The sequence below is a fragment of the Vanellus vanellus genome (genome assembly GCF_965231255.1).
Source record: "Vanellus vanellus genome assembly, chromosome: 5".
NCBI classification, from domain to species: Eukaryota; Metazoa; Chordata; class Aves; order Charadriiformes; family Charadriidae; genus Vanellus; species Vanellus vanellus.
In genome coordinates this window covers 18,613,999-18,633,367 of record NC_138910.1, presented here as the reverse complement: position 1 = coordinate 18,633,367, position 19,369 = coordinate 18,613,999, and the positions used below count along the sequence as shown (strand labels likewise).

The following is a 19,369-nucleotide window of genomic DNA, read 5'->3' as shown; positions in this document are numbered from 1 at the left end:
TTCCCGGTCCCATCCCTGGGGGGGGGGGCGTGGGAGCGGGTCCGTGCAGCACCGGACACACACACACCCCCCACCGGGGGATGCAGTCCCGGGGTACGGGCGGCGGTGCGGTCCCGGCGCCGGGGAGGGCGCGCAGGAGCCCGGCGGTGCCGGCGCGGGGGCGGGGAGCGGGGCGGAGCGGAACGGAACGGCGCCGGGGCCCGGCTGGCGGCGGCTGGCGGCGGCGCGGGGGCCCGGAGCGGGCCGGGGCCGGCGGGCCCGGGGGCAGGTGAGCGGGCGCGGGGACCCGGGGCGTGGGCGGCGGCGCCGGTAAGGCGGCTGCGGGAGCGGCGGGGTCGCGGCCACGCCGGGGCAACCTTGTCTCGGGGCCGAGCGTCGCTGGCAGCGCCCGGGCATTGCCCCGGCACGGCCCGTGCCTGTCCTTCGCCCGGCGGGTGTGATTTCCCGTGCGTGCCCCCACGCGTGTCCCTGTGCGTTTCCCCCTCCATCCTCTCGCATTACGCCTCCACCCCCTCCCACTGCCGCTGCAATACCCCCACTCCCCATTGCCCCCTCCCCTCCCCCCCGCGACCGGACCCAGCACCCCACTGCCTTCCTATCGCCGCGGCGTCACTGCCCCCCATGTCCGAGTGCACCCCCAGGGGCCCGGGTGGCTCTGGGGGATCCACTGCAGTGTTACCCCCTCCCCCCCCCCCGCCCCAGCCCAGGGCATTGCCAGGCCCTGCAAGCGGATCCTGCCCTGGTGCTCATGTCCGTCCCCATGCAAAGCTGTCCCTGCCTGCATGCACGGCTGCGTGTGTGTTGCATGCAGCACATCCTGCGTGTCCGTGTCTACTGGTGCTTGCCCCTGTCCCCAGGAGCGCCTCTCTCTGCTCGGCCGGGCCATCCTGCCGCGGGTCCCTCCTTGCAGCCATACCCGACAGCCCATCCTGAGACCTTGCTCCAACCCCTCTTCTCTCCGCAGCCGGTGACCTGCCAGGATGGCGGTGCTGGGGGGCTACTGTGAGGGCAACAGCTCCATCGCCCAGGCCTGGGTCCAGCAGGGCTTCCAGCCCTGCTTCTTCTTCACCCTGGTGCCGGCCGTGCTGCTGAGCGTCTGCCTGCTGCTGGGCGCCCTGCAGTACGCCTGCTACGTCCGCTTCGGCCGCGCCATGGAGCCCAAGTACATCCCGCGCTCCCGCCTCTACCATAGCCAGGTCCTGCTGTCTCTGCTCCTGGCCCTGCAGCCCTTCGGTGGGCTGCTGTGGCAAGTAGGGGGCCCGGGACGGCTTTACGGGTACATGCTGCTGCACGCTTGTCTCTGGGCCCTCAGCTGGGGCTGCGCTGTTGCCCTCCTGCAGCTGGAGCACACACGGGTGCTGGCACACGACCGGACACGGGGCCACGGCACCGTCCTCCTCCTCTTCTGGGCACTGGCCTTCGCTGCCGAGAACCTGACCCTGGTGTGCTGGAGGAGCCCGCTGTGGTGGTGGGCGCTGGAGGACACCAACCAGAAGGTGGGTTGGGGAGGCTGTGGGCAGGGAAGGGGGACGGGGACCTTTGCTGGGGGTGGTGGGGGCTGCAGTATTGTGGTTCTGGGGTGGCGTGTGCATGCTGTGCCCTGCCATGCCCAGGTGTGCACGCTCCGGGGTTGCACCCATGCATCTGCCGCATGTCTCAGCCCCGAGCCCAACTATCGCATATCTCTCTGTGCCCCCATCCAGCTCAGCTCCTGCTTCTACCTGGCTCAGCCCCAGGTCCAGAGGTGGGAGGTGTCTGCCTGCTCCCCACAGCCCTTTACCCTCCCCGGTCCCCCCAGGGTAGGGGCACCCCAAGCTGGAGGGCACAGACCCAGACATGGCAGGGAGGAAGGAAAGGGTCTGGGTGCTGCCTGAGGTGCTGTGCGCAGCCAGGGGATCCCGCTGAGCTGCGTGGGGTGTCACCACTCTCCCCTGGCTGCACTGCACCCCATCTCCCTGCCCCCGCTCCTTGCCTCTCTCAGCTCACGTCCATCTCGTGCCCGGTGCCGACTGCGGCGCTGACCCCCCCCCCTCTCCATCCAGGTGCAGTTTGGCTTCTGGCTGCTGCGTTACGTCTGCACGTTCATGCTCTTCATCCTGGGCATGAAGGCCCCGGGGCTGCCCCAAAAGCCCTACATGCTGCTGGTCAACGAGGAGGAGCGGGACGTGGAGAACAGCCAGGTGAGTCCCGGGGCTGGAGCAGTTTGGGAGGGATGTGGCTGGGGAGGAGCTGGGGACAAAATGGAAATACAGCTGCCCTGGGATCAGCATCTTCAGGAGAGCAGGGAGGAGCGAGGTTTGGGGCTGCTGAAGCTCCCTGCATGCTGTCGGCAGGATGCGGCTCTGCTGAGAGGATGGAGCGGGGACCCTGGGAGGACAGGGCTGGTTTTCTTGGTGCAATGTTCTCCAGGGCTGTTGCCATCTGGGCTGGGGTGCCGGGACAGTGACCCCTTGCTTTGCCCTCTTCCAGCCGCTCTTGCCCGACACCAGTAGGACCACTTCCACCTGGAAGGATTTCCGGAGGAAGCTGCGGCTGCTGGTGCCATACATGTGGCCGAGGGGTAACCACCTGCTGCAGGGGCTGGTGCTGTTCTGCATGACACTTATGGGGCTGGAGAGAGCCATCAACGTCTTCGTTCCCATCTACTACAAGAACATTGGTGAGGCGCCTGGAGCTGGAGGGTGTTTCGGGTGACCTAGGGGGCTGCAGGGACCTGGCAGGAGGGTGGTCCAGGGGGTCAGGGACCAGTGCTGGGTGCTGGGGCTGGTTCCTGTGGGGCACCCAGCGATGCTCCTTGACCCGTGCCACCCTCTCCCCAGTGAACGAGCTGACGGTGGGTGCTCCTTGGCACACCCTGGCCTGGACTGTCTGCATCTATGTGGGGCTGAAGTTCCTGCAGGGTGGAGGTGCTGGTAAGGACCGCCGGGAAGAACAGGGCACTGGGGAGAGACAGCGTGGGCCACATCGTGCCAAGGCTGGGGTGGCCCGAGATGCCCTTATGCCCCCATCACTGCTGCTCTCCCTTGGCAGCATCAAGCAGGGTTGGGTCCTGGGTTGGGGGCAGTGGGAGGACCCCATCCTAAATCCCTCTTGCCCAGCTGGGCTTTCTGAGCTGGCCGTGTGCCCCAGTGGCACTGGTCCCCACTGACCATCCCGTGGTGCCCTGCAGGCTCCACCGGCTTCGTGAGCAACCTGCGCACCTTCCTGTGGGTGTGGGTGCAGCAGTTCACCAACCGGCAGGTGCAGGTGCAGCTCTTTGCCCACCTGCACGGGCTGTCCCTGCGCTGGCACCTGGGGCGTCGCACCGGCGAGGTCCTGCGCAGCGTGGACCGGGGCACCAGCAGCATCAACAGCCTGCTCAGGTCAGAGCGTGCCCGTGGCGGGTGGTGGGCAGCCGAGCAGCCCCACCAGGCCAGGCTGATTCGCCATCCCCTTTCCGACCCCCCAGCTACATCGTCTTCAGCATCGTCCCCACCATCGCGGATATCGTCATCGGCATCGTTTATTTCACCTCGGTCTTCAGCGCCTGGTTCGGCCTCATCATCTTCGTGTGCATGAGCCTCTACCTGAGTGAGTGGGGGGGTGGGCAGGGGTGCCATGCTGGGCTGTGGGGCGGTGGGCATCTGCTGACACAGCCCCCTCCTGCCCACAGCTCTGACCATCTTCATCACTGAGTGGAGGACCAAGTACCGGCGGGACATGAACACACGGGACAACGAGGCCAAGTCCCGGGCCGTAGACTCGCTCCTCAACTTCGAGACGGTACCGTAGGCGGTGGGGGGAGCTGAACACTGCCTGCCGCTGGGGGGGGGGCACTGATCAGGGCGCTGACCCCAACTCTTCATCCTGCAGGTGAAGTACTACAACGCGGAGAACTACGAGGTGAACCGCTTTAATGATGCCATCGTGAAGTACCAGGTACAGGGTGCTCAGCGCCAGCAGGGGGTCGGGGGGGAAGGAACTGAGTCTCACGGGCACCTGCAGGGAGCATGGAGCTCACCATGCATCTGGTTTGGAGGTGGCAGCGTCCCAGAGGACCTTGCTTCTTCCAGGTCTCGGAGTGGAAGGTGAGTGCCTCGCTGGGCCTCCTCAACCAGACCCAGAACCTGGTCATCGGCTTGGGGCTGCTGGCGGGGTCCCTGCTCTGTGCCTACTTTGTCACCGAAAACAAGCTGCAGGTAAGGCTGGTGCCAGCCTGGGCAGCCCCTGCCCGAGGTGGGCACCTGGGGCTGGTGGTGATGGGCACCTCTCCCCTGTCCCTTCCAGGTGGGGGACTTTGTCCTCTTTGGCACCTATATCATCCAGCTCTACACGCCGCTCAACTGGTTCGGGACTTACTACAGGTAATGCTGGGAGCTGCCGGGGTGCCTGGGGTTCCCCTCCCCATAGGCACCTGGGTTGGGATGTGCCCCTCCGAAACCTTCCCTCTGGTCTTTGCCCCCTTCCAGGATGATCCAGAACTCCTTCATAGACATGGAGAACATGTTTGAGCTCTTCCACGAGGAGCAGGAGGTGGGTGCCACCTTCCCATACCCTGTTCCTTGGCACAGCCATGTAGTCCTGCCCTGGGGACGGGCTGGCTCTGAGGCTGCATCTCACCATACGGCAGGTGAAGGATGTGGTGAACGCCGGCGATCTGCGCTTGGAGGCTGGGCGGATTGAGTTTGAGAACGTGCACTTCAGCTACATGGATGGGTATGGGATGGCGGGCACAGGGTGGTGGGATGGGATGAGTCCAGCTATGGGGCCTGGCATGGGGACATGGGGCAGCGGAGGTGGCCCTGAGCCCCTCTCCATCTCCCTCTCCCAGGAAGGAAATCCTGCAGGACGTCTCCTTCTCTGTGATGCCCGGGCAGACCCTGGCCCTGGTGAGAGCGGGACTTCGGGTGTGGATTCACTGCTGGAGGGTGGGATGGGGAAAGAGGGCCTGGGAAGTATCGGGGTGGGAAGGACAGACCCCCAATGGGACTGGCCCTTCCCTGCCCAGCCCCAGGCCTCCAGCAGCCGGGGGGGGTCTCTGGTGTCTCCAAAACCCTTTACCTTTGTATGCAGGTGGGACCTTCGGGCTCAGGGAAGAGCACTGTCATCCGCCTGCTCTTCCGCTTCTACGACGTGCGGGGCGGCTGCATCCGCATCGACGGGCAGGACATCTCCCAGGTGAGGGTGGGAGGCCCCTAGGGACCTGGGGGGGAATGGACATTGGCTCCTCTGGGCCTCACAGCATCCATCACTCGCTGCGGGCACTAGCATCTCCCCAGGGTGGGGGTGAGCATGCAGTCCCTGCAGCCCCTTTGATGGCTGATGTCTGCGTTGGGAGTGGGGCGACTGCGGGACCCCTGGGCTGAAATGCTGGAGACTGGGCTCCCTGAGAAGAGGCAGGGTCCCCCCACAGCAGGGTGGAGATTCAGCTGAGCCTATGGTCCAGGTGGGACCCTGGAGCAGACACCCTATGGATGAGCAGTGTGTTGGGCTGACAGCTGAGGAGTAGGATTGGGTTTTGGGGGGGCTGTTTTGGGAAGGAGGGGGGGGGACTCAGCCAGACCTCCCAACGCCCCCCTGCCTCCCCAGGTGAAGCAGGCATCACTGCGCTCTCACATCGGGGTGGTGCCCCAGGACACGGTGCTCTTCAATGACACCATTGCCAACAACATCCGCTATGGACGCATCCTGGCCACCGACCAGGAGGTGCAGGAGGCAGCCCGGGCTGCTGACATCCACGACCGCATCCTTTCCTTCCCCGACGGTGAGACCCCCGTGGTCCCTTCCTTGCCTTCCCCTTCCACCCCGTGGTCCCCCATGATCTTGTAGCTGCCTTCACAGGTGCCCTTGAGTGACATCCCCCATGAGGACACCTGCACGACCCTATGCCTTGCTTTGCCTGTCCCTGCCATCCTTCCAGGGCTAAATCAGGCCCTGGGCAGCGATGGGCTGAGGCTGCGCCAGGCAGCCATGTGGTCCCGGCAGGACCACCCCCATGCAGCAGAACGCCCCAGTCCCCATCCCCATCTCGTAGGGCACCAGCGCAGCACGTTCCTGCTTTTGTGCCTGCAGGATACAACACCCAGGTGGGAGAGCGGGGGCTGAAGCTGAGCGGGGGGGAGAAGCAGCGCGTCGCCATTGCACGCACCATCCTGAAGGGTCCCCGTATCATCCTGCTGGACGAGGTAACAGCAGTGGCCCCCAGCCCAGCCTTGCCCTGCTCTGCAGCAGCTCCTGCCCCAGGGGCTGCCTGTGCTGCCCATGTCCCTTCCCTACCCCCTGCCTCTCCCGCAGGCCACATCCGCACTCGACACAGAGACTGAGAGGAACATCCAGGCCTCCCTGGCCAAGGTCTGCGCCCACCGTACCACCATCGTTGTTGCACATAGGTAGGGATGGAGGGGGAAAGGTGCTGAGCTCTCTGAGCCGGCCAAGCCTCCACAGAGGGACCCGCAGACCTGTCCCCCTGCCCAGGAGGTGACAGCCTCTGCAATTGCAGCTCCTTTGACTGTGCAAACACCCCCCTCCCGCCCCGAGCCCCTCTCCCGTCCGAGCCGGGATAACACCCTGCCTTTCCCTGCAGGCTCTCCACCGTGGTGGGTGCAGACCAGATCCTGGTGCTTAAAGACGGGCGCATCGCGGAGCGAGGGAGGTGAGCACAGGGGGAGGGCTTGGCACTCTCTGCCTGCTGGGGACCCCCCTCCCTGGCTCTGGGGCCAGCACGGGACCCTGCACCCCTCTGCTCTCCCCGCAGGCACGAGGAGCTGCTGCAGAAGGGCGGCGTGTACGCCGGCATGTGGCTGCAGCAGCAGGCTGGGGACGAGGGTGAGAGCAAGGAGCGCCGCACTGAGAAGCCCCCAGCCAGCAAGAAGGGTCCGTGAGCATGGCTGGGAGCTCTGCTGTGATGCTGACCCGGGGCTCAGGCCCCCATGCTGCCCTGGACCAGCCAGGGCCACACGTGCCCCAGGAGCTGCAGGGGCTGGGTTGGACACTCCACTATGTTTGTACCCGTTTGTTTTGCTGTTGTGTAGTTTCTTAAACCAGGTCCTTCCCAGCTCTGCGCCTGTGTGCTCTGGGCAGGGTATGCGCTTACAGGAGTCCCCTGTCTGGGGCAGGGGTGGCTGTGCTGCGGGCAGGGGCAGGCAGGGCTACTGCCTGTGCCCGTGGTTTGACCAGCAGCTCTGCCATGGGGCTCAGCTCCTTGGGCTTGGGTGGGGGGGCGAAGGGCCGAGCAGGTTGCCCCATTCCTGCAGAAAGGGCTGAGCATGGCAGGGGGCAGGAAGAAGTGGTGCAGCTGGTGCCCACTTCACCCCCATGTGTCCCCCTCCTCCTTTGTGCCGCCATCCGCAGAGGTGACCCGCTCTGGGCTGAACACCAAACTCCCCCAAAACACCTCTGCACCTTGTGCTATACTTTTATTATCTCCCAAGCAGCACTTTGACAAGTCTCAGCATTCCCTCAGCCCAGCCTGAACCCACCTCCCACCCCAGGGAGGCACTGCCAGCAGATAACTGTCCCCCCCTCAGCTGTATGCTGCTCCAAGCAGGACAGCTCAGCCCTGTGCAGAACCAGCCACAGCCCCACAGGCAGGGAAGCTCAAGAGAGGGTGGGAAAGCAGCACTGCTCTGCACAGCTGCAGACCCCCCCCTTGCAAGAGGCCAGCAGGATGTGTCCCCGTGTCCCCCCCAGGGGTCAGCTCCTGCTTCCACACATCAGCAAGGAAGGGCTGGCTCCAAGCTCAGGGCTGTGTTTGTAAGAAGGGGTTCTGTGCTGCTACTACCCAGGAGGGAATGCCCCGCAGCATGGCTGGGAGAGGCGCGTTCCTGCCCCAGCAGTATTAAAACAGGGCCCTGGGGTAGTTTACGGCAGCAGAAAGGCAATTGCAGTCCTCCCGCGCGAGCGACGCTGGCCCATTCAAGTCACTGCTGAAGTTACTTTTCAGTTAATGACCCTTCTTAAATTAAACCAGAAAGGAAACACAGCTCCATTCAGTCTCAGAGAGGTCCTGGGCCCCAGCCGAGTTGGGTAAAGCCCAACGTGCTCTTGTGCATGCAAACAGCAGAGCAGGCACCGAGGGCACAGGGAGCGGGGAAGGAGCTGCCTTCACGCTGCTGGGAGGCCACATACATTCAGCTGTGCCATGCCCAAGCGAGAGGCCATCCCAGCCACAGTTGCTCTTTGATGAGGGGTTGCCATGTCCCTCCCTGCAGCGTGAAATCCAGTCCCCCCCTGGCTACTGTGGCAGGCAGCCGCGTCCCAGCTGTATGTCCGAGCATGCAGAGATGTCCCCACATGGCACTTCCCCTCCAGGGCAGCTCTGCCCTCACCCCTCAGTCCCAGCAGCGCTGGGACACGGTGGCAGCAGCTGTGGCTACGTGCACACCATGTGGCTGCTGTTTGCTTTGGTCAGTGTGTGCTCAGCCATGTCCCACACCGTCTTCACCTCTCCAGGAGCATCAGCAGTTTGCTGCAGCGATTTTATATGGGTACTAGGGATGAGGTGTCAGTGTGTGTTTGGTGGCTCACTTACAGCCCCCAGGGAGATGAGCTGCCCCTGGAGAGGGGCTCTCGTTGTCAGTGTCCATGCCAGAAACCCACGGGCATCCATGTGGGAAGCCAGAGCTGCTCCTCAGGTCATAAGCGGGATCCCATGTCCACTGGCACACCCTGCCTCGCCTGCCTACGACATGCTGCAGTTTGATGGCTTTGAACCGTGTGCCTGAAACGGGAAGAAGCACACAGTGAGCAAGGGAAGACGGGCTTCTCCCTCTGTCCTACAAGGGGGCACATCCAGCACTGGAGTCCCCAGGGCTGTGTGCTCAGCAGTTGACACTACCACTGCCCCAGGCTGGGCTGCCCTCTGCTGGTGAGAAAAGTGACCCTAGGCAGAGCCCAGAGGAGGCAGAACCCAGGAAAGACTTCACCATGACACAGCCAGGCTGGGACCAACCCCACCACGGCGCGGAGCCTACAGCCATCCTCACTCACCTGCCGCTGCGACTGTTGGTACTCGGCTTCGCTCGCTGACAGTGCCTGGGCCAGTGCCAGATCCTCCTCCTCCTGCGTGCTGCTGGGGACAGCGGTGCATTGCGTGCCTCAGCCTCCCCCCAGGCTCACCGGCCCATCAGCGCTTGGAGCCCTTTGGGTTGGCAGGATCACCACAACCCTTCAGGACAGTTAAGGGCAGGGAGCAACTGAGGATCACCCTGAACAAGCCAGGGGCTGGGGAGGGACCAGAGCATCCAGCTGGGGCTGGCAACCAGCACCCTGGGCCAAGGAGAGCCACATTAACTCCAGTCAGTAAGACGGTGCTTTGAGCTGCACCAGGTAACGTGCCTGAGGATATGGGCTCCCAGATGTCCCCTGGGAACACCCCTACTTCACCTCTGTCACGCTCTAGCCACACTCATTAGCTGACAAGTGGTCAGATAACGATTTGCCCTATTCTTTGCTGTCCGTCACTGTCCCCTACCAGCACTCTGGAGGCCTTGCTCACTGAACAGAGCTCTGGGATGGCTCTGGACTCTTCCTTTCCCTCCGCCCCCCCCATCAGCCACACGGAGGCATCATCTGGAGCCACGTGCTGAGAGCAATGTCATCCCAGAGCCACATGATGCTGCCCCAGGCACCTCTCACGCACGCTTCGGGCATGACACCACGTGTCCCCGGGTTGTACCTGGGTGGCTGCACCGAGCTGCGTGCTGATTCTGCCAGGGACATCTCCAGAGCTCGCTGCAGTGCCTCTTCCTCGCTCTGAAACAAAACGTCTCATCACCAGCTTGGTCAGGGGTGGCAGGAGGCAGCCCTGAGGGCCACACAGCAGGCACAACCTTGCCTGGCCAAGGGGTGGGTGCATCTTCCCTCTCTGAGGCCAGACACAGCCAAGGTGAAGGCCTTGGGCTCAGGACAGGCTTGCAGCTCTCTTCCCTGCCCAAGGGAATGCAGCCCTGCCTGCCAGTGCAAGGAGCATGCTAAGAATACCAGTGGGAACCAGCTTCCAGCCTCCTCCTCTGCCCTTGCCTTGCAGAAGAGAAAGACAACACCCAGGCAAAACAGCCAGCGCACTTTGTCCCTTTGGGGAAAGCTGAGCACCAAGCACAGCCAAAGAGCTGCCATTCGCAGGCACCAAACTCTGATACTCCACTGAGTGTCTGGGATCCCCATTTGCCAGGGAAGGCCCAGCTGGGGAGCACCGTGGTCACCTACAGAGCATGGATTACAAAACAGGTACTGCAGTAGCTCCCCAGGGCACAGGAACCACCCAAACCCACCCCAAATGCCCAGGCCAGGCCACTCACCAGCCCATTCTGCAGCATGACAGCCGGAGGGGAGGTGCTGCGAGTCTGTGATGCAGCTGCTCTGCCTCCTCTGTGAAAAGGAGAGCAGCAGGGTTATTGTCAAGGCAGGGAGCCCTGGTTGGTATGCAGCCCTGCCCATGCACAGGTAGCGGCTGCGTCCCACAGGGAGCCAAGCCGAGCCTGGCCACGCCCACCTCAGAATTACGAGTCACCATACCTGGCAGAGGCTGGAGAAGAGGGGCTGTCTGCTGGCCAGGCAGCTCCACTGCTCGATGCGGTGACTGTTTTGGAGGAGGATGTCTGGGCTCTCACAACTGCAGCGTGCCTAAGACAGACAGGACGCCTGTGAGCAACTCTTTTACCATCACGAGCCATACCTGGGCGCTGAATACCCAAGGACATGAAGCTGGATAAGCAAGATGCCTCCCTGGCTCCCCGCTCCTCTTCCTCCCAAGAGTACCCATACTGCAGCTCAGCTATGCCCAAGGGTTTCAAGTGCTGTTGCTCTCCTTGAAACACTGCCAGGACAGGCAGAAAACATCAGCTACAGAATAAGGGGCTGGGCAGAGAAGCAATAGCAAAACAGCCACCAGGCAATACCAGTGGCTTTTGCTGCAGGAGGGAGAGACTGTGTATGCAGCTGTTCTGACTCTACAAACCTTAACGCTGCTGGAGGATACCCCAGCATACGGGGCAGGGAGTGCAAGAATGCAACAGTCCCAGATGAGGGGCCAGGAGGGGCTTCTTCCTTGTCACCTATCTGGTAAGCACAGTGCCATCCCTGCCAGCCTGTCTGTCCCCAGTCCCTCACCCTGCTTTGGAGAGAGGACGTCCTGCCCCGCTGCAGTCATGGTCCAGGGGGTGCCGGTGCTTGAGGCAGTAGTTCTTGTGGCACTGGTCGCAGATCACCTTCATCATCTCCTTCTGCTTGCAGCCAGGCTTCAAACACTTGTTGGTGAAGATCTGAAGGACGACGTGGAAGTGGTGAAAAGGAATGTGCCCTGCAGGGTGGGGGCTGTCCCTTCCCTCCATGCCAGGCCCTAGGCACTGACCGGCTTTTTCTCCCAGTGCCACTTCTGTGGGGCTCTAGAGTTTGTCTCCAAATACTAGTTTTCTGTAGATAGTTTATTAGTAATTCACTAGTGCTTCAGTCTCCATAGACAAGAGTCTCCATGGTCCCAGAATGCACAGCAGGAGAGAGACTGTGTCACCCAGGGACTCCTGCCTGCCCTGCCAGGGCAGCGGAGACAGCCCAGAGCCCTCCAGCTGCTGCTGGGCTGGATTCCTGCAGGGCCGGCTCCCTTCAGCGATCTCCTCTCCTGGCAAGAAGGGGCAGCTAATTGCTGATTACATTTTCCTAATGGCAGCATGCAATTTCCCATCCTCGTGTTCCAGGTGGCTGCCCAGCTCCACTCCATTTCTACCTCAGCCTCGGACTCACACCAACAAGCCCTGCAGATGCACACTCCTCCAGCTCACCCAACCCTTCCTGCCCTGGGCAAACAGAGACAGCACGGGGCAGAGATGAGTCCTGTGTTTTTTTCACCCCACCCTGAGGCTTCAGCAGGGACCCAGTGGAGCTCAGCAGCGAGGTGGAGAGTGCTGGGTTCCTACCTTGCGCTTGCGCTGTGCAGGGTCGGACTTGCAGTCACGGTCAATGTGCTCACCCACCACGACATCAGGCATCTCCCCCCGCCTCACGGGGACAGGGGTGTTGCAGAGGGGACACACAGGGACCTGCACATCCTGTAGGGACAAGAAAAGCGGGTTGGGAGCATGTAGCAGAGTTGCCTCAAATTCTGCGTGGCCACCTCTCTCCCTTTCAGGATCTGCATGCTGAGGCTTCCACAGCATCACCTGCGGTTTGAGATCCTGCTCAGCACCCTCCAAAGAGGCTGTTTGTGACCCATCAGCTGTGACGGCCATGGACACACACTCTGGGAAGGGAAGACAGCAGGGCTGGGAGACGCGCAAACCATTTCACCCAGTGGCAGAGGGTGGGCTGGAAGTTTGCAGCAAGGAGATACAGACCCTGGCTTTCAGGGATACCCCCACACTCAGCGCACATCCCAAGGGTGATCGCCCAAGCGACCAAAGAAGTCACAAACTATTCGGAACGCTCAGCAGCACTGCGCGCGAGGCTGGATTAGACCTCCTCTCCACACTTACCTTCTTGTAGGCAGAGGTGCAGTCGTGCTGGGCGTAAGCGATGTGGTCGGTGCAGAAGATCTGCTCACAGGCATCACACTTCAGGGGGAGGAAGTCTGGGAGCGGGGAGATGCCGTGGGCAGAGAGTGTTGAGAGGTCGGGGCTGCCCGCCTGCAGCCCGGGGGGGGCCTCCCTGACGCCCCGAAGGCCACAGCCCTGACCCCTCCGTGCAGTCACAGCCGCTCCTCTCTTCCCCCAGGTCCCCCCACAGAAACAAAAAAGGGTGGCAGGTCCGTAGCTACGTCTTCAGAGATGCCCAGGGCTCCTCCCCAGGTATAGGAGCAGCATCCCGACATCATACTGAGCTCCCCGGGGGCTACCGGCCGCAAGCCAGAGGCGAGCGACGCTGTCACGGGGTTCACCCACGCGGGATAACGGTTGCCGTGTGCCCCGGGGGAAGGACGGGACTCCGGAGAGGGCACACAGCCGTGCCCGGCCTCCCTAGCCCGCGGCGCCGAGGGCCGCCAGCCGGGCTGCCTGCCTGGTTCCTGCCCCGCCGGTCGGAGCCGCGTACTCGGTCAGAGCCAGTCGGCGGCGGTCCCGGGCCACCGGCACCAGCAGCAGCTCGGCCCAAGGTGGGGGGAAAGACCGTAGACCGTGGCTGCCCCGCACCCCTCCGCCAAGGGCAAGCTGGGCGGCTACACCCGCCCTTCACCCCCCCACCCCACCCCCCCGCCACACCGAGCAGGCGTCCGGCCCCCGCCCCGCCGCCTCCCCCCTCCGCCGAGGCCGTGCTGGCCGGTCCGCGCCGCCTAGGCCGGGGCCTGCGGTTGCCGCCCCCGGGGACGGAATCAGGGCCCGGCTGCCCGGTCGACCTCCCACCCACCCCCCAGCCCCTCCGGTGACCCTCACCCAGGCGCTGGCAGGCGGGCCAGGAGCAGTGGGCGCCCAAGTCCGGGAACTCCATGGCGGCCCCTCACCTGCACCAGCGGCGGTGACTCGCGCCGCGCCCGCTTCCGGCACGGCGTCACGCGGGGCGGAGCCAGCCTCATGCCCCGCCCCTCGCCCCGCCCCACGGGCGGAGCTCCCCTCCACTGCCGGGGGGGGGCGGTTTCCCGCCATCCTCCCTCCTCCTCCCCGTCCCCAAAAGAGACAAACAACACAGCTCCTCTGCTGTGTACCAGAGCTCCTGGCTCTCTTCAAGCCACTTCAAAGTCTTCAGGTGCCGTGCTACGATGCCCGGCCGAGCAAGGGGGGCAGAGGGAAGGGGTGCGAGCAGGGGCGGTGGTGTGGGGCAGCCAGAGGCGCCCAGGAGAGGCCACGGCAGGAAGAAACTGGAGTACTGAACAGGGCCAGGAGCCGATGTCGTCGATTGCCAAAAAAAACCCACCCCTCCACAGCCACCCAGTAGCAGAACTCAAATCAGACAGGGAAAAAATCCAGGTGTTGCCCGACACCCTGTCCCAGCAGTGAGGGTTCGCAGGAGTCTCTCTGCTGCACGGCACCCGTCTGCTTTTGTCCCTGTACTGCCACCCTCCCCTCCAAAGACCCCCCTTCCCCTCCCCTAGCCCCTGAGAGTCACGTTTGACTGTGCAACCCCTCCCTCCCCCCCCGGCAAACGAAACCAATGAAAGTTAAAATTATTTACACTTTTAGCCATTTAAAAACCCAATAAAATAAGATTGCATATGTCCTACTGGGGATGTGGGTATTAGCAGCAGCTACAGCTAGCTCGGTACTCTGCGTGCAAAACGAAAGACAAACAGAAGACAGACCAAAATACTGCACCATTACTAGGAAGCGTTTGCTGGGGTTGGTGTTTCGATTGTGGCGTAAGGCTTCTAGGAGCCAGCTCCTCCCCAGCTGCAGGGCAGGTGCGTCTCCTGCTCAGCCAGCGAAGGCCGGGCTCTAGAAGGATGGAAAGGATTCGTTATTCCAGACACAGCACATTAACACTGACGCGTTTCCATCCCAGTCAACACAAACATCTAAAAACCCACTGCACGTTCACTGTGTGAGTTCTTCCTTCTTTCCAGTGACGATGGAAGAAAAGGGGGTGCACAAAGAAGACCTAAGACATAGATGCTGCTGTCATCACTGCCTCCTCCTCATCTCCCTGCTTTGGCAGCTCAGCAAGTGTGGGAGAGGGGGGAGCTGGAGCAGCAGGAGACTCTTGTGCCTCCTGCTCCTCCTCGAGCCCCAGCTCTACATCCATTTGCTCCAGCTCTCCCTGATCCAGTAGCTCAAAGTCATCTGCTTCCTCCTCATCCTCCGGTGAAGCTGCTCTCTCTGTCTCCACCACTTCGGTCTCTGACAACTGTGCTTGGAAGCTCAGTTTCTCTTCAGGCTCGGTGGGGAGGAACTCGGAGAGGGAGGGCCCCTCGCTGGCCTCCGAGGACCGCAGTAGGGCAGAGAGGGTGTTCTGCACCGCCGTGGTAATGGCAGTAGTGACGATCTCCTCGCTCAGCGTGTCGATGCAGATGCCCAGGCCCGGGGCAGGGACAGTCTTTGGCTCTGCATTGCCTCCTGCCGCTTGCCCGCTCCCATTGAAATGCGTATTTACAAAATGGAGAGGAGACGCTAGGCGAAGGATGGAGAGGTCAGAGTCCGCGGCCTCCTTCTCTGCTGAGTCCAGCTCACGGGCAGCGTGGGCAAGCTCGGGACCCAGAGGAACACCAAACGCGTCTTCATCGCTCTGTGGTCCCAGGTCTCTGGAATGATATTCTTCTACGGAGGGAAACTCTGCCAGGTCCTTGGAAAATGACTCCTCTGGCTCGCTGTGCAGGCTCTGCTGATCCAGGTCTGAAAGGCATCAGCATTAAGGCACAGGTCCCCTCACCTCAGCTCAGGGCACTGACACCTCCCACCCCCCACCCCACCCTCCAGCTGACACACCAGGGCTCACTTTTGGGCATCCTCCCAGCTCTGGGAGCACAGCAGGAAGTGGTCTGCAGTTATTCCCTTCTCCCCAGTGGCACAACTCATGTGGCGTTTCCCTTTCCACATCCTGTTCTGCGTGCTCAGAGAGAACTTCCTTCTCCAGCTCATGCTCTCTGCATCTAGAGCCCTCCACTAAAACTCATAGGGTCAGGGAAATTGTCCTTACAGCACGTCACCTGCCTGTTCCTCCCCAGACACTCAGGTGACTCCATCTGAGTGACTACCTTCACGTTCCTCACCACTAACAAGTCTTTCTCTGAGCTGGTAAGTCTGACAGAGTGGGGTGTCTGACCTGTTTCACCCAGCATCACATATGGGTGTGTGATTATACCATGCAATTATTTCTGTGGGACTTTGTGGATGGCCTTGCTCCCTTGCTGGAGTGACAAAAGAACATTGTCTTGTGGGGCAGTAATTAGAGGCAGATGTCCACTCAGGACCAGCTCATGATCAGCTACGAAGCCAGGGCATGCTGTCCTGCTATTACTGCTTTCTCCTTGTAATGCTCTTCCCCCTGCAAACAGCTAGCTCCTCTGCCTGTGTTTGGAGGGACAGTTTTTCTGGGACAAAACACTCAGCGTCAGGAAGGCAGCAAAATGTCCCATCACGTACCTTCAGAAACGTCTGTCAGCTGTGGGGTGGTAGCCCTTGAGACAGAAAAACCCCCACTCTCCAGGATGGAAGCCTCCTCATCAGAAAGCTCAGAATCTGTGATTGACAGTGCCAGGGCAGTCTTCTTCACATCCACCTGCATGGGATAAAAGCAGAGGGACAAATTCCTGGGTGTCTGACTACCGGTGCTGCCTATGGGCACCTCTACGCAAAACACAGTTTCCAGCCAGAAGTCCTTTGCTGGAGAGACTCTGCACAGGGATAGTATGAAAGCAGGAGGGGTCTGGGCAAAGTGCTTATTGCACTGCCAGGAAGGACAGTCTCAGCTCACACTGGCTTTCCTGCAATAATTCACTGCCTGCAGCTTTGCTTGCCCTCAGTGAAGAACCTGAAAGAGCCAGTGTAAGATGGGATCAGCCTGTAGGAATCTCAGAAGGCTCTGATCCTTCTCCCTCTCTTGGGATCACCAAGGGGCAAAACACCTCTTCCCTTTTACATTCATTCAATGAAGCCTCGTACAAGCAGCAGCGGCTCAAGTAACTGCATTCCTTTGGAAGCTGAAGCTTCCCATCTCAGACACCAGCTACATGCCCAGAACTCCTGTAAAGGATGACACTTGGTCCATTTCTGTGGCACACATGTGGAAAGGTCACACCCAGTCTGACTGAGAGCAAGGAACTGTGTAAGAGTTCCTCATATCCCCTTCCCAGTAGTGAGGAACCTCTCTGCACATTACACCAGAAGAGTTGCTTTCTTTAGGAGATGCTCACATTCTCTGAGCATGAAGCGTAACCATCAAAGCAATTCCGCAGGTCAGCAGGAGGCTGGAGCATGGCTCACCCTGTCCTGCTCCTGCATCCCCAGCCCTGTGGTGCTGAATTCTCAATACCCAGGACTGGAGACAACATCCTTCATCAAACTAATACCCTCCTGCTCTTGGGATTCTGCAAAGAAGTGACCTGCTCTACTGTTCATTATCAATGCAGCTGTACTCAGACCACCCTTTGGCTCTCAAGCTGCTACAGACCACACAGGTGGGACTGGTTCCTGTACAGCTCCTTGTGCTCTTACCACTGGGGAGAAGCCTGACAGCTCTGCCTCACTCTCACTCTCCGTCTCTGCTGTTGGCTCATCACCTGCTGCAGGCTCACTCTTCCCTTGTCGCTCTATGAGAAAGAGAAGAAAGGTTTTACATGAGACTGAAGGAATTTTATGCATCTATACATAACTTTCCCACTACTTCTACTATCCTGTGAAACTGTGCAGGTTTCCCGGAAGCCCAAGGTTCCCAGAGACAATTGTAACCTGTCGCTCTCCTTTGCTGTTCCCAGGATTACCTGCCCAGTTGCTCTCCCCATAGCCCTCAAGCTTCAGTCTGTTTTCCCCTGCTCCCCTGCAGCCTTTCACCACAGACTGTTGGCAGACCTGCTCTCCCATTGTCCCTTTGCTAGGGCTCCACCCTAGGACTATGGCACCAGAAAAAGTAAGAGCGAAGGTAGGTCCTTACTCTTCTTCTCATGCTTGTGGTGCAGTGTCTCTGCCTTCATACTGTAGTCCAGTTTCATCAGAACAGGCTCCAAACGCGTGTACATCCTTTGGATCAGCTCATGGTAGACCACCAGAGGCCAGAGCAGAATGCTGAGCACTGCGACAACAGGATGCGGGGAGTGTGAGAGACAGACCAAGCACAACCCAGCCCTTTACAGGGCACCAGCAAGAAACTGCATCAGGGAAGCGCAGTTGAATGGCATTTGCTTTCCCACCTGACTCTGCCTAAAATCCTCATTCATGGCTATTCTTAACTCATGCCAAAGCTGCTTGATTAACCGGGTTTTCCTAGCAGATCTCTGTTAGGATACGGATTTATGTTAAGATAAAGCATAAGCCCTCCTCTTTGGCTACTGCATCCCAGCCCTAACATGCAAACAGAGGCCCCGAAATGAGATTGTTAAAACTAAAAATCACCAAAACGTTTATAAGGGAAGCAGCATAGAGCTCATGTAGATGCGCTAGCAGCAGACCACCCGAACAGTCTTCAGGGTTAGCAGGGACTCACAATGCAGTGAAAAAGTTCTTATTTGCTAAACATGCAGCTTCTTTAACAAGTCTCTCCATGTGGATTTGCCCAGTCTAAGAACTGAGAGACTGCAGGTTTGTGCTTCTCTGGGACCTCACCAGCACAGCCCCAGCCGTGGGTAGGAGAGGAAAGCAATGCTTTAGCGACGGCTCCCTCTACCGACTTTGTAGTTGTACTGCATGCACACACTTCAAGAGTCTTCCCGGAGCACATTGTCTGTATTGATTAATCATTGAGCACAGACCCCCTCAAGAGAACCACAAATATGCTCCTACCAGCGTATTCTACCAGCATAGTTAGGTCATGTCTCAGCTTAAGTCAGACGAGAGAGCTGCTTATACTCACAAATGATGTAGGAGATCATTATGCCTGGAACATAGTGTCCAACTACAGCCAGAATCAGGCAGCCTGAACAGACACTCATGCAGAACTGAAGGAAGAGAGAGGACAAACAGAAGTGACAAGAGGCAGAGATACATCTATGCAACCAGTGCAGGAAACCCAGTTAGAGCAAAATGAGGGATGCTCCTAATACAGTCAGCACACCAGCTTTGCACCAAGTATATTCAGATGCTGACAATCACAACTCAGACAGCCTGGTTGGGTTAAGCTGTAAGCATTAGAGGTTCAAGCGCAGGAAGACCAAGGTAACCCAAGACCCCAATAAAATGAATTAAAACTTTATTAGACAGTTCTTTGTGAAGTGAATCCTGTTCCCTGAGGCTAAGATGGGATATTGCAAACTGACATTTTAGAGTAAGTATCCCCTGCAGAGCTCAGCATTTTAGGAGAAGCCTGAACTGTGCCACTGTCTGGCAGAGAGCTGGGTCACCTTCAGCTGTACCTTGCAGGAACTGCTACAGTACAAGAGGCAAAATCCTGCCAAGGTAAGCTGGAATACCTACTCTTCTGTGCAGGGGCTTTCTTTCCATTACTAGTGGCCTAGGAGATGGAAGGATGTCAAATCAATATTTTTACATTTCCTATCCCTGTTTAGCATTGCTGTTCATTCCTTTCAGATTTTGTGCTATGGGAAAGCTTAAATAATGAGTAATTTGGCTTCCAGTATTTGTAAGCTGCAGCTGAACTTAACCCCTTCTGTGAATGGCTAGCATGCAAAGGAAGCTCTTAGATTGGGAGTGGGGGAGAAAAATGGGAGCCTACAGCCTCTGCCCCTTTGACAGGTTCCATTCAATGCTTTAAGCTGATCCTACCTGTTTTTGCTAGCCAAGAATGGCTAACCGAGTCCAAATGCAGCGGTGCTTCTGCGTGCATGGAAACTTCTCATAAACCAATGTTCCTAATAGCTGTGATG

The 19,369-nt window shown here is 59.9% G+C and overlaps 3 protein-coding genes across 10 annotated transcripts; 1 reads left to right on the top strand and 2 right to left on the bottom strand.

Annotated features, from left to right (window-relative positions):
* Positions 1 to 225: 225 nt before the first annotated feature.
* ABCB6 (ATP binding cassette subfamily B member 6 (LAN blood group)) lies at positions 226 to 7,033 on the top strand. 2 transcript variants are annotated; one of them, XM_082483245.1, is made up of 20 exons: positions 226 to 268; positions 965 to 1,496; positions 2,043 to 2,180; positions 2,470 to 2,659; positions 2,820 to 2,912; positions 3,170 to 3,362; positions 3,449 to 3,570; positions 3,653 to 3,762; positions 3,853 to 3,918; positions 4,053 to 4,067; positions 4,267 to 4,343; positions 4,449 to 4,512; positions 4,610 to 4,695; positions 4,811 to 4,868; positions 5,053 to 5,157; positions 5,569 to 5,743; positions 6,052 to 6,164; positions 6,274 to 6,368; positions 6,563 to 6,631; positions 6,734 to 7,033. In XM_082483245.1, exons 2-20 carry the CDS (start codon positions 981 to 983, stop codon positions 6,858 to 6,860), a joined length of 2,412 nt encoding a protein of 803 aa, XP_082339371.1. In that variant the 5' UTR covers positions 226 to 268; positions 965 to 980; the 3' UTR covers positions 6,861 to 7,033. The 2 variants fall into 2 exon arrangements, with proteins under 2 accessions (XP_082339371.1, XP_082339370.1); XM_082483244.1 differs by having other exon boundaries at positions 4,053 to 4,178.
* A 293-nt stretch (positions 7,034 to 7,326) lies between these two features.
* ZFAND2B (zinc finger AN1-type containing 2B) lies at positions 7,327 to 13,515 on the bottom strand. 7 transcript variants are annotated; one of them, XM_082483242.1, is made up of 9 exons: positions 13,338 to 13,515; positions 12,447 to 12,541; positions 11,892 to 12,023; positions 11,089 to 11,240; positions 10,495 to 10,602; positions 10,278 to 10,347; positions 9,656 to 9,732; positions 8,968 to 9,049; positions 7,327 to 8,698 (listed from the first exon to the last, which is right to left on the bottom strand). In XM_082483242.1, exons 1-9 carry the CDS (start codon positions 13,390 to 13,392, stop codon positions 8,660 to 8,662), a joined length of 810 nt encoding a protein of 269 aa, XP_082339368.1. In that variant the 5' UTR covers positions 13,393 to 13,515; the 3' UTR covers positions 7,327 to 8,659. The 7 variants fall into 7 exon arrangements, with proteins under 7 accessions (XP_082339368.1, XP_082339369.1, XP_082339366.1 ...); XM_082483243.1 differs by having other exon boundaries at positions 8,968 to 9,046; XM_082483239.1 differs by lacking the exon at positions 7,327 to 8,698 and having other exon boundaries at positions 8,742 to 9,049.
* A 556-nt stretch (positions 13,516 to 14,071) lies between these two features.
* LOC309672085 (reticulophagy regulator 2-like) lies at positions 14,072 to 18,475 on the bottom strand. The gene is made up of 5 exons (XM_082483500.1): positions 18,400 to 18,475; positions 17,485 to 17,622; positions 17,049 to 17,143; positions 15,978 to 16,113; positions 14,072 to 15,227 (listed from the first exon to the last, which is right to left on the bottom strand). The coding sequence occupies exons 1-5, from the start codon at positions 18,416 to 18,418 to the stop codon at positions 14,497 to 14,499; spliced, it is 1,119 nt and encodes a 372-aa protein (XP_082339626.1). The 5' UTR covers positions 18,419 to 18,475; the 3' UTR covers positions 14,072 to 14,496.
* Positions 18,476 to 19,369: the final 894 nt, after the last annotated feature.